Genomic DNA, 12,721 nt, shown 5'->3' with positions numbered 1-12,721 from the left:
AACCTGCAGAATATTGGTAGCCGAATGCTAGNAAACGCTAAAAAGGGTAAATAACAATTGCTAAATGCGCGCAGTTGAATTACGACAATTTTTATTTCTGTTACTTGCGCGGATTCATCGCTCGAACTGATACATATGGCTTATTGTTGACCCAACCTGCAGAATATTGGTAGCCGAATGCTAGTTTCTGGATGGCTTCATGTTTACTGCTTTAGAATTTCATTGCCTTGATGACTGTCGACAGTGTTTGGCTTGGTTAATCGTCGCCATGGTTATGTTCATACATACATACATACATACATATATGTATACATACCCACTGGGAAAATAGGTAAGCACCTTACGAGGTAAGCCATGTTTTCTTTCAGTTTTTAGTACCAAAATTGTCATCATGACCAGCGTAATCTACTAGTAAAGCACAAAATGAACACCTCCGGCGACACATTACGTTGTCAGTTGCAAAATAACGTGCAGCCGAAGTTATTTCCAAGCACCGAACTACTCCGAGCGACTGCTCTGCATTACACGTAACTTACTTTGTAAAGCGACTCAGAAGTATGTTTGATAGCAAATGTACATTCTAAATTCCTACTTACATAAGGCGGCCATGCCTTTGTAAAAGTAAGGGACGTTCGGCAGGGAAATGGTAATGACTGCCAGGTGAAGAGTAAGTTGCTAATAAGGTATTATTACGTGCTCCTAATTCCCACTGGGTATTAACATAGTTCACAATATGGCTTGTAAATTCTGTATGTATTTGAATATCAAGCTTGCCAACAACGCGAATATTGGGCTATGTCTTAATCGAAGACTATCGAAATTATAAAGGTCGACCAACTTTAGCATCCTGAAAAACTCATTTACCTACTATACAATTTGAAGGGGATATCATAACTAATGATTCGTACCTATTGTTTAGCCCTTTTCCTGCATTTAATTTTTTGTAACATTGGAAGCGGGCTATAAAAAATCTTATTAATATTTCTGAAAACAAATTAAACTTTGGCTGCGTTTCTTTATACATTCCAGATAATCCCATGCCACAGCCAGAATAAATAGAATGCGTTTGAAATATACATACATACGTTAACATATTATCAGGAACGTTCTAAAGAATAAGTAAACAAAAAAGTTTATTCCAAACTTTCAGAATGAATAAAAAAATGCAGTTTATGGAGTTTTAGAATGTCCCGAATAGTTTACGTGAATTTCAAAATCAAAAACGTTTCAAAAATGTTTTTAGAATTTAATTTAAACATAGACCATTTTATAAAATTCCGTGACACGCAAGTTGTGGTAATTTACTGTACAAAAAATACGTGAAAGTCAAGTAAAATCGCCAATAAAAGCACATCGTATGGAAATATCTAAAGCGTTTCATCATATAAAAATGCTAAAATTAAACTATCATGAATTAAAATATTTTTCCCGAGTTCTCAAAAAAAAGGTAGAATATATTGTACATTTACACGGAAAGGTCGTAAGTATTGTACAAGTGTCCGCAAAGGTTGCAGTTGAACAGGCAATTTTTGAAATGACTGTGCGCTGTTGCTGCAGCAAAGGGTAGGCTTTTGATTTCTTGATCTACTGAAGGCAGAAAAACCGGGAAGGTTTATTAAAACGGGTCATTTGTATTATATATTGTAATTTTATCTGAAATTTTTCAAAATTTCTTTATATAATTCTCTTCTCATGGAGAAAATTTTATATTTTTTAATGCAAATCTTAACCAAAGATACTTAAAAAGCTATAAAATATCCATTCCAACATATCTGCATTAAAATCAAATAGTTTGTGCATAAATAATTTCATTAATAATTTAATAATGAAATAAAAGTTTTATTCCTTCAAATTAGTGTAAAAAATTGTCAGTCTATGCAGCATCTATTTTTCAATGGGGAATATAATCTTGATCATCACTTTGCGTAGGATTTAAAAATTTGTGATGAAATTATATGCGTCTGGAATTGCCACAATTGCACAAAGCCATTGTAAATTTATGATGTGTGTGTATGTTTTATATCTCTAAGTCCAAGGCGAATTCATATAAGGTGGTTTTGTTTCAACAGCTGTGAATGGTGCTTGAATGTCAAAATGTTGTATTTTACTAGTGGGTGAGTGCAACTTTCTTTTCCTCTGTTTCCTTCAAGGAAGAATTACTAAAATTTGACGATGGCCTATTAAAATAAAAAATGAAATACATATAAGTTAAGTCTCAGTGATCGAGGTGAATTAAAAAATTTAAGTTGCCGGGAACCAACCGTTCACTGGAGATCAAATTCAAACAACGATTTCACAACGTTATAAAAGTTTTTTTTATTCTCGTGTGCTCAATGCACCACTAAATTTATGTTATAAAAGTAGACTTATTGTGTGCTCAATGCACCGCCCAAAAATAGACTGAACTTAACAATTTTCAATATGCCTACCAACTAACTTCTTCGATCGATTGCGCGTGTAGGCCGATATTGCCTACCTTGCAATTTTTTGAAATCGAGCAATAACCACGCCTACCTCCCATATAATGGTAATGTACAGAAATACAAGATTTCCAAAATAATACGCATCAAATATGTACATATGTTTTGTGTAGGGTGTTATCAATCCCAATTTGCAGAATTTCGTATTAAGCATTAAACGCAAGATGGTCAAGCATGCCGTGTCTTTGTATCAAACTTTTTTTTAACAAAAGTTACGCCAAGGCGAATTTATATAAGGTGGTGTTACTAGGTCAGCTGAGTTTGTGTATGTGTTTCGCAGCACGGCTTCTGATATCAAATTGAAAAATTTTTGTTTGAATTTCTACACACACTCTTACAGATTTTGACAGTTTATGCGCCGAAGCAAAAACAAAATACATGTAAATTTTTGTTTTTGTACTCCTGCTATCACTTTATATTAATTCGCTTTGAGTTACGCACTTTGAGTTCTCCACCTCAGTGTATTAAATTTTTCGGGCACAATTCAATGAAACACAAATTGACATTTTCGTCAAAAATTAAAAAAAAAAAAAACACTTTTTAAAAAAGTCTCAATATTTTTTTCCGCCCTTATTTATTTATAAGGTACCATTTCCTACCAAATCATCTCTGCAACGTGTCTGCTCAAGTGCCGTCTCAGCCGGAGAGTCGGTAAGGACTAGAACCATACGACTTAAACCCCACTATCGCTAGCACTCGATTATCTTAGCAAAATGGTACGACAACGGCCACGAAAGTCCATCGAGGAACTATATGCGTCAAAATTCGAAGCGAATTCAATGAAATCTCAAGTAAACAATAGCATACTAAAGAATTCGCGAGACCGCGGAGAATACGGAGCTTACATTATCACTTCGAACACGCCATACAATACCAACTGTCAAGCGGCGTCCGCCAACGCAGCTAATCTGAATGCAAACGGTGCCCCAATGGGAGCCAGCAGCATGACGACTGGCCGACGAAAGAGCGCGCGCCCCGGTAGCAGCAGTACGAAGCCAGACAAGTATTTCGGCAAGGAGGAGAAAGCACTGAATCTGGATGATATCAAGAAAGATCATAGCAGTGCTGCAAAAGCTAAAACCACGCGACCGGAGAAGAACAGCTATGGTGCAACATCGGCGGTGTACAATGTGCCAAACTTGTTCGACAATAAGAACTATGTGAACTTTGCCGATAGTAGTGGTCAAAAAGAACATGCCAATCATCACCATCATCATCACGCAAGAAATCACGACGATGATAAGGACGATGACACTGAGGAGTTTTTTGAACTCATACGCCAAACCGTGGAAAACGCTATTGGGGTAAGAGTTCGCCGCACAACTAAAATACTACATAGTTTTCAATGTTTCCCTCTTAGAAATCTATCTCAGATTTACTTAATCGGAATTTTCGTGAACTATCGGCAAAGGTCGATCGCTTTTCAGCTGAACTGAAATCCACCAATGCCTTGCTGAACAAACTTCAAACTGATATTAATAACAGTAAGCGACATTTGAAAGTTTCTGTACAATTTTGATGTGTTTGTTTCATCTACTCCATAGAGGTTGTCCACTATGGCGAGGAGAATTCGCGACACTTTAGGTATCTTTGCATGAAGTCGGAATATGACAAGATGTTCTACCAACACCATACGATGCTGGCATCCACGTCAGGGACTCAACCAACTGCTGCACCAAATCCACCTGCAGCGCAACCCCAGAAACATTGTAGCGGATCGAAGCCAAGTACATCGATCAATGAATGTGAAAAGGCACAAAATTCCTGTTCCTGCCGCAGCACTATAAAATCGTCGCCCTCGGAGCCCCACAAGACCTCTTCTGAAGAGCGCAGCATTGGTCAAAAGTCATCCGAGATTGGAATGCGGGAAGTGCTGGAGCACATTCAACGCTTCTGCACTCAAATGCAAATGAGTGAACTAAAATGCGACGATCAACCATTGCCCAAAAGCAACAGCTACCGCTTGGAAGAAGCCATGAAAATCAGCAAGCCCGTCTTCGATGAGGATGACGATGAATTTCAAATGAGCTCAGATGGCATGACGCCGCGCAGCGACGAACACTTGCACCACAGCAAGTATGGCGGTACGACAATGCGTAGTGGCAGTACAGCACGTGGCGGCAACGGAGGCGGAGACGCCTAAGGCGAAGGTATACATACATACATATTAAAACATTAAAAGGAAGAGCTAAATAGAAGATCGAAGCAATCTAAAAACAAATTATAATAAATTTTATGTGAATATTGAACACTGTGAGAGAGTGCCTCACTGAAAAGTAAATATGTATTATAAACATTTTAAGTCTTGCTCCAAATTGTGCTCATTATCGGTTATTTTTTTCTTAAAGAATTGGAATTTTTTAACCAAAATGTATTTTGTATTTGCTTTCTTGGTTTTATTCTTTTATGGAATAAACTAAAGCTGATTTTTTGCACTTCTAGTAAAATTTCTGAAATTACTTTTGGTCTTTAGAGATAAACGATTTTAAGTAAATATTTGTTTGTCTCTGGGGGTTTCAATATATACTTACATGAGACGCATACTAGAGGCAGTGTTGCCAGTTTGGTCATTTTCCGGCTAGATTTAGCCGGTTGCGATAGCAAACAGCTGGAGAAAATTCGGTTTAGCCGGCAACCGATTTGTTAGCCGCTTTACCAAAAAAAAATTGGCCGTTTTTAGCCGATTTTGCTATTTTAATTATTTTCTTAGATTTAAATATGTATATAAGTTTCTATTTTTACAAATTTAGCGACCCAGAATCTAATAGAAATTAATTGCCTTATCTCGGAAAAAATTTGCATATCGAACTGTGTTACAATTTTTTTTTAATCCGAAAAGTCTTAAAATATTGGGCCGATTTCAATGATTTTTTAAGCAAATATACAGTGACCCAAATATAAACTGGGACGCGACACATTAGCAAGTTTTGGGTATTTTTCTTTAGTTTATTTAATGTTACTTTTATGAAAATTAGTTGTTCACTTAACAAATACCCGGGTACAATATGGAATCTTTCGGTGAATACTGCGCATGCGCTCAAAAATGAGCACGAACACCCACGGAGAAAAGATCAAGTGAGGCCCCGAACGACCGAAACCGATTAAGCACGGATTGTCTGCAATCGTATCAAAAATATTTACTTTGACGAAAAAATTAAGCATAGAAATTAGTTCCATTATAAATTTCATGTTCGGAAAACTAGAGATATATGTATACTTATCATATGCGCAAATATCGCTCGCTTAATCATATGAGACATTCTTTTTTCATATCGGACACCAAATTTGGTGTCACATTTCGATTGGCTTCAAATTTTTGTATGGGTTCTATACATTAAATAAGCTAAAACGTGTTCGAGGATTTTTTTATTCTTTTTTTATTCGGAGATATGATCTGTTAAAGTTTATATGTATCTCGGGTTCTGCTGATCGTACAAACTTCATCTTAACGTAATTTTAAACCTAAGAAACGGGCTAAACATTTCCATATATAAGATGGTCAAGATATTCTGGCGAAATCCACAAAAAAGTCTACATTTTTAAACTTTGGTTTTAATATAGCCACGCCCATTTCTAGAATATTCTCTTATTGAACAAGTTCTGGAACAAGTGTTGTTATCAAAGCGATATTCTGCCGAAATCCGCAATAAAATCTGCGTTTTGCAAACTTTATCCTACAATTCCCACGCCCATTTTTAGGGGTTTGTCGCCTTAACCCTTTCCCTGCATTTGTACAATATATAGTATGTACATTAAATTTTTTGTAACATTGGAACCGTGCTCTTATTAGTATTTTTGAAAACAAATTAAATTTTATGAAGTTTTGGAATGCCCCGAATAGTTTACGTTAATTTGAAAATCGAAAAGGTTTCAAAAATATTTTTAGAACTTAATTTAAAAATAGACCATTTTATAAAATTCCAGTGACACGCAGTTGTGGCAATTTACGGTACAAAAAATACGTGAAAGTCAAGTAAAATCGCCAATAAATTCACATCGTATGGAAATATAAAAAGCATTTCATCATATAAAAATGTTAAAATTAAACTACCATGAATTAAAATATTTTTCCCGAGTGCTAAAAAAAAATTTACAGTATATTGTACATTTACACTGAAAGGTTGTAAGTGTCTTGTACAATATATATTGTAATTTTATCTAAAATTTTTCAAAACTTTTTTATATAATTGTCTTCTCATGGAGAAAATTTAAAATTTTTAATGCAAATCTTAAGTAAAGATACTTAAAAAGGTATAAAATATTCATTCCAACATATCTGCATAAAAATCAATTAGTTTGTGCATAAATAATTTCATTTTAAATGAAATACAAGTTTTCTTCCGTCAAATTTAATGAAATATTTATTGAGTTTTCTTGAGGGCTTTTAATCCTTTGCGGACTTTTGTACAATATATTGCACAAATTTGAGGCAGCCCTAATAGCTACCCAAAAAAATTTTTGAATATTTTTTCTTTACTTTTGGTATTATGAGGCTCTATTCAAGTATTTTGTAACTTAAAAAAAATTTAAAATAGGTCGCATAGGGAAGTTATAAACATGATTCAATAATAAAAGATTTGCTCAGAAGACAGTTTTCTCGCTCCCTCTTGTCAAATCCCTTCGCATGGCATTGTGTGTGGGTTCGTGTGTGTGTGCAAAACTTCTGTAAGGAAGTTAATGGAGTGTAAAAACTGGAATGTCACTAGTGAGCAATCATTTAGTTATTAAATCATGAGTTATAAACAGGTGAAGTAATAAAATAGCAGTCTCGCTTTATTGTCTGTAGATTATTCAAATTTTCAAATAATATAGCGTCAAATCTTTCTTCTCGATCTTATTACTACACCTGGGGGAGATTCTGTTACCAGTACTTGCAAGTTTCTAATGGAAATGCATTCAAAAATTTGCAATAGAGAGCGAATTCGAGAACCTAACAATCCGAGAGAGTTGCAAATTCTCGCAGATGATAAAAATAAGGTTATGTTTCACATTCAAATGTAAACAAAGTGTTTAAAAGGATGATTTCATTTAACAAAATTAGTGAAAATAAAATATGGGTGAACTATTTAACTCCAAGGTATATTTTTTTATTTTTATACGCTCTCGCTGCAAGTACTTACTGGATGATGTCGAAAACGTCCATCTCTAGTTAACACTAATCCCAAGTTAAGCCTCTTTATCGACATGCTTATAACATTCTGGTCATCACTACCTCCCAGTTAAACGTCATTATCGACATCACGCATATAACATATAAACGATAAAGCAGTTGTTTCATTTAACCGAAACTTCTACCTCCGGACATTGAGTAACCGGTCCTTACGACTTCATACCATGGGGGAGATTCTGTAACCAGTTAACAACAATTTTTGAATCGCTATCGCACTTTTTGCCCAATTATTTACCATATTTCTAGCTGCGTTTGTAAAATAGTTTTCACTAAAATTTTCCGGCTTCAGTCTTCCTTTCCATTTTCCTCGCAAAGAACCAAATACAGTAGAAAATACTTAGCTTTCACTGGACATTGAAATAATGGTCAATATTAAAATACTTTCACTGTGGCAACTACAATTTTCAGGAAGGAAACACTTGCCGGCCGGTCTCTGAGCTTAAGCCGGTTCGCATATTTTCTCTTTGCATCGTTAACTTAACATCTAACAAACCTCCTTGGGCACTGAAAGAGCATTCGTTTCAATGACGCGCATGAGCACGAAATGGCTTCCACAAAAGCTCTCTGTCCTGTTTTAAAAACGTGTTAACAGCTAAGTATAAAGCTTTCAAGACAAATTTGAAGAAATATTTTTCATTGCTACTGTAGCTTGAAAAAGTATTTTGCTTTTGCAGTACACTTTCTTAAAGCAATAAATATGCGAGCATTTTTTTTATTGAGAGGTGTAAACTGATTAAAAAAGTTTTGATAGGAGAAATTTTTTTCAATTTTCTGAACGTAATTTATATAAATTTTCCGCTTTACAATATTTTTAGCATTTTAAAGAAAATAATAAAATACGACTTCTATAACCCACTGGGAAAATAGGTAAGCACCTTACGAGGTAAGCCATGTTTTCTTTCAGTTTTTAGTACCAAAATTGTCATCATGACCAGCGTAATCTACTAGTAAAGCACAAAATGAACACCTCCGGCGACACATTACGTTGTCAGTTGCAAAATAACGTGCAGCCGAAGTTATTTCCAAGCACCGAACTACTCCGAGCGACTGCTCTGTATTACACGTAACTTACTTTGTAAAGCGACTCAGAAGTATGTTTGATAGCAAATGTACATTCTAAATTCCTACTTACATAAGGCGGCCATGCCTTTGTAAAAGTAAGGGACGTTCGGCAGGGAAATGGTAATGACTGCCAGGTGAAGAGTAAGTTGCTAATAAGGTATTATTACGTGCTCCTAATTCCCACTGGGAAATTAGTTCCGACTCATGCACACATACATAAATATAGCGTACGTTGGTACTTAGGGTGGTTCACAAATTACATTGAACTTTGTTATTGAGCTACATATGTAGATATGTACCCCTAAACCTCTGTCAGTACATACGATACTGATTGTGTCGAAATTTGATGCGATTTTATATATAGGGCGGGTGAGAATTCGAAAAACTCTTAACTAGATTTTGGCAAGTTGTAAGGCTTTTTCAATTGTCTTTGACGAGATTCGACCTCTGCTAAAAAGCATTGGCGTTGATAATCGTAACAACTGCGATAATTTGGGTATTCTAGAACATTTGTTTATCTTTTTGGTAACTCTTTGGAGTAGTAGCGACTGCTACTAGAAATAGCTTTTCTTTTTGGATGCTCTGACCAGGGATCGAACGTTGATCTATGCAATTTAGAGGTCGTACATATTCAGATACCCTAGCTATATCTACATATGTCATCATAATTACAGTGGCTAAATTCACTTGATCTCTGTTATTTCGTTATTGCAAGTGTGCGCACAATTAAGCACCAAGTATAAATATGTACCTGGTAACTAACATCGCGTAATCAATGTAAATGGTCGATCAATAAATACACTAGAAATTGTCAATGGTCTATTGATATCGCTTATCACATCATTTCGCGCCAAAAGCGTTGCGTTATTTTCTCTTTTTGCACAGTAAGTGAAAGTTTTTTTTCCATTGCTGCCGTTTGAAGTGCTCTCTTCGAAAGGACAGCAGCAACATGTTTGGAATCAGCGAAACCGAAAATGTGTGTTGTGCTTTAATAGCTTCATTGCCAGCATCATCAAAAGCAACGCAGTGATTTGTTAGTCTACTGTCGTCATTCGTAAGAGCAACATGCTCCGTTCGTGCACTGTGTTAAGCGTCCATTTGCTCGTATATACGGGTATCTACGTAGTTCGTGTTCTGTCTTCCGTAAGTTTTAAGGCGCGCCTTGAGACGGACTAGGTTGAAATTGAACCGCAGTTACAGTGTGTTGGCAATGTAATCAATTGATTTGAGATTAAACAGCGGAAATCAACACGAATAAGTTAACTGCTAATCGTTTTTGTACAAACGGAATTACAAAATATTTATGTATATAAATAACCGATCAATTGCAATTCATAAAACATTGCAACGTGTGCAGTTGACAGTGGATAATGGTTTCACTGATTAGTATGGTGGGACGGTGTCTACGGTATTTACTGTCAGAATAATGATAAGTTGGCGCTTACCGTGAAACTGCGCTCGAAAGCGGCAGCGGGCGCATCATAATGTATTGAGTGCAAAGTACTTGAAGTGTCCACTACCTACTAACTAAATATAAGACGCAGCAAGCAGCAGTTACAAAAATATGCAGCTTAAAAACTGGGTACACCAGTTTTTATAAACAAGCAGTGATAAGAAAAACGGTGAGAGGGCTACATAAGTCTCAACTTCAGTTCAGAGTTATGCTCGCGTACAACACCTGTAAAGAGATGTGAATACATACATATGTACAGTACTGGCCAATACAATAGCACACCCATTTCAAATTGATATTGTTTGCCACTCGTGTTTATTTACACTATACGGCAAAATCACATTTCTTCCTGGGTATTGTACTAGACCAGTTTTTTTTTTTTTTGGAAGCGATTGACTCTCAAGTAAAGAAATAATTTCTCCGTTCTTCGAAGTTAGCCTCCGAAATCGAGATATGGGCCTTCGAAGTTCGAAATCGGGCTTTGCTAACAAATTTTTATTTTTAATGATTGGATGTAAACTACTAAAAAAGTAAAAAAAAAATAGATGTGGTCCGCCTTTTGCTCTTGTTTAAAGGGTATGTCTCCTTTTTTTGTACAAACTTATATTACACGAGCTATAAGGGGTCAAAAACCAGATCTTCAAAAAAAATTTTGATCTCATTTCTGACCTATAACCTGTAATATAATTTGCACAAAAAAAGTTACATACCGTTTAAATAAGAGCAAAGCCGGCCACGACTATATTTTTAACTTTTTAGTTGTTTACATACAATCATTAAAAATAATTTTTTACTAAAGACCCAATTTGGAACTTCGAAGTACCACATCTCGATTTCGGAGGCTAACTTCGAATAACGGAGACATTACTTTTTTAATTATGATTCAATCTCGTAAAACAGTTGGTTTTGTCCAATACCCAGCCAAGTGATGTACAGTGTTATTTAATTTTAGGAACTTTAAATTGAAATACAGTTTATTCTCTAACAAAACTTATATAAACCAAAGTTTAAGAATTTTTAAAAGACTACAAAAAATGCAACAAATTTTCACCCAAATTTCTAACTCTTTTTTCTCAGAAGTGCAGAAGTGGCTAAAAATCACTGTGAATTTTTTTAGAAACTTTTTCGCCGAAGGTGTAGCGGGTTTCCTTCATATTTTTAAAAATAAACTGTGTTTTTCGTAATATGGAATCGAATGCGACAAAAAAAAAATCTAAAAAACCAACGGTAATATTTAGCCACTTGAAGCTTGCACATTTCAGACTAAAATTGCTTGGGCTATAAAACTGTGTACTCGAAAAACTTTAGGAACCTCTGAGAAAAAGGTTTGAAATTTGCTGCATTTTTTGTAGTCTTTTAAGAAGTTTTAAACTTTGGTTTATACAAGTTTTGTTAGAATATAAACTGTATTTTAATTAAAAATTCTTAAAAATAAATAATTAAACATAAGTGGCAAACAATATCACTTTTAAATGGGGATGCTACAGATATCTCCAATACTGTATTCACATTAGGGTTGTTCATAGAAAGTAAAGTCGGAGCCCTATTTTTTATTAAAAACAAAGAAAATTTAGATGTCGCTCACAGCACTAAACCTTTTCCACGTATTTTGAACTCATTGAAAGTCTATATTTCTCAATCCGCAAACTCTTTCTCTTCAAAGGACGTCAGGGAATAACACCCAACTATTTATTTAACAATTTTTAAATAATAACTATTTTTGTGGATCCCCAAAAAAACAAAAAAAAAAAAACGCGGGGAGGACCCACAAAAGATCATTTATATTAAAAACATTTCAAATAAACACTTGGGTATTATTTTTTGAAATCTCCTGAAGAGAAACCGAGTTTGCCGATTGAAAAATATTAATTTTCAAGGTTTCTATACCATTTCTACAAAAAATAGTTTTTTTTGCCCCCACATAGAAAACGATGGGAAAGTTTGAGCGCTTTGAGCGACCTCTATTCACTTTTTGATTAAAAAAATTTGGTATATTTTTTGATAGTCCGAGGGTGTGAGAGAACTAAAATTCCGACGTGAATTTTTGGATCACCCTAATGTATGATACAACTTGGTAGCAAGTTGATGAGCCACTAGTATAAGAAAATGCATGCATATTCATTTACATCTATGCATACATATGTATGGACATATGCAGACGTTACCAGACATGTATTTAAAATTAAATAAATTAGTTATAGCATTTATCAAAAAGCTCTATCTATGAAATATCGTCTACAGATTGTCTCGAGTCTTAATGTTGCATTTAATTTACATGCATGTATATTTGAATACAAACAAATGTACGTACGTATGGTTGTACACATTCATGGTTATTAGGGTGACTTTTGTTTTTCAAGTTTATAACACACTGACTGAAAATGCAACTTTTTTGTATTTGTTATTCAAGTAACCAAAATACTAATACCTTCTGAATTGGAATCACATCGGAATGTACAAAGGAGTTTTAGAGATACCTCAAGAGCTAGTAGCTACCGAATTGGTTTTGGTAGGTATCCAAATATTTATGCTCATTCAGCTAAACTACAGTTTGAA

General features: G+C 34.9%; 1 protein-coding gene across 1 annotated transcript; it reads left to right on the top strand.

The window, feature by feature from the left end:
- The first annotated feature begins 3,193 nt into the window (after positions 1-3,193).
- LOC108362283 (uncharacterized) lies at positions 3,194-4,623 on the top strand. Its single transcript, XM_017615209.1, has 3 exons — positions 3,194-3,784; positions 3,841-3,964; positions 4,025-4,623. Exons 1-3 carry the CDS (start codon positions 3,194-3,196, stop codon positions 4,621-4,623), a joined length of 1,314 nt encoding a protein of 437 aa, XP_017470698.1.
- Positions 4,624-12,721: the final 8,098 nt, after the last annotated feature.

This window comes from Rhagoletis zephyria, unplaced genomic scaffold, assembly GCF_001687245.7.
Source record: "Rhagoletis zephyria isolate East Lansing unplaced genomic scaffold, Rhagoletis_zephyria_1.1 Rzeph_scaffold_00976, whole genome shotgun sequence".
NCBI lineage: Eukaryota > Metazoa > Arthropoda > Insecta > Diptera > Tephritidae > Rhagoletis > Rhagoletis zephyria.
The sequence above is the reverse complement of the archived record's forward strand: the minus strand, read 5'-3'. Positions and strand labels throughout refer to the sequence as shown.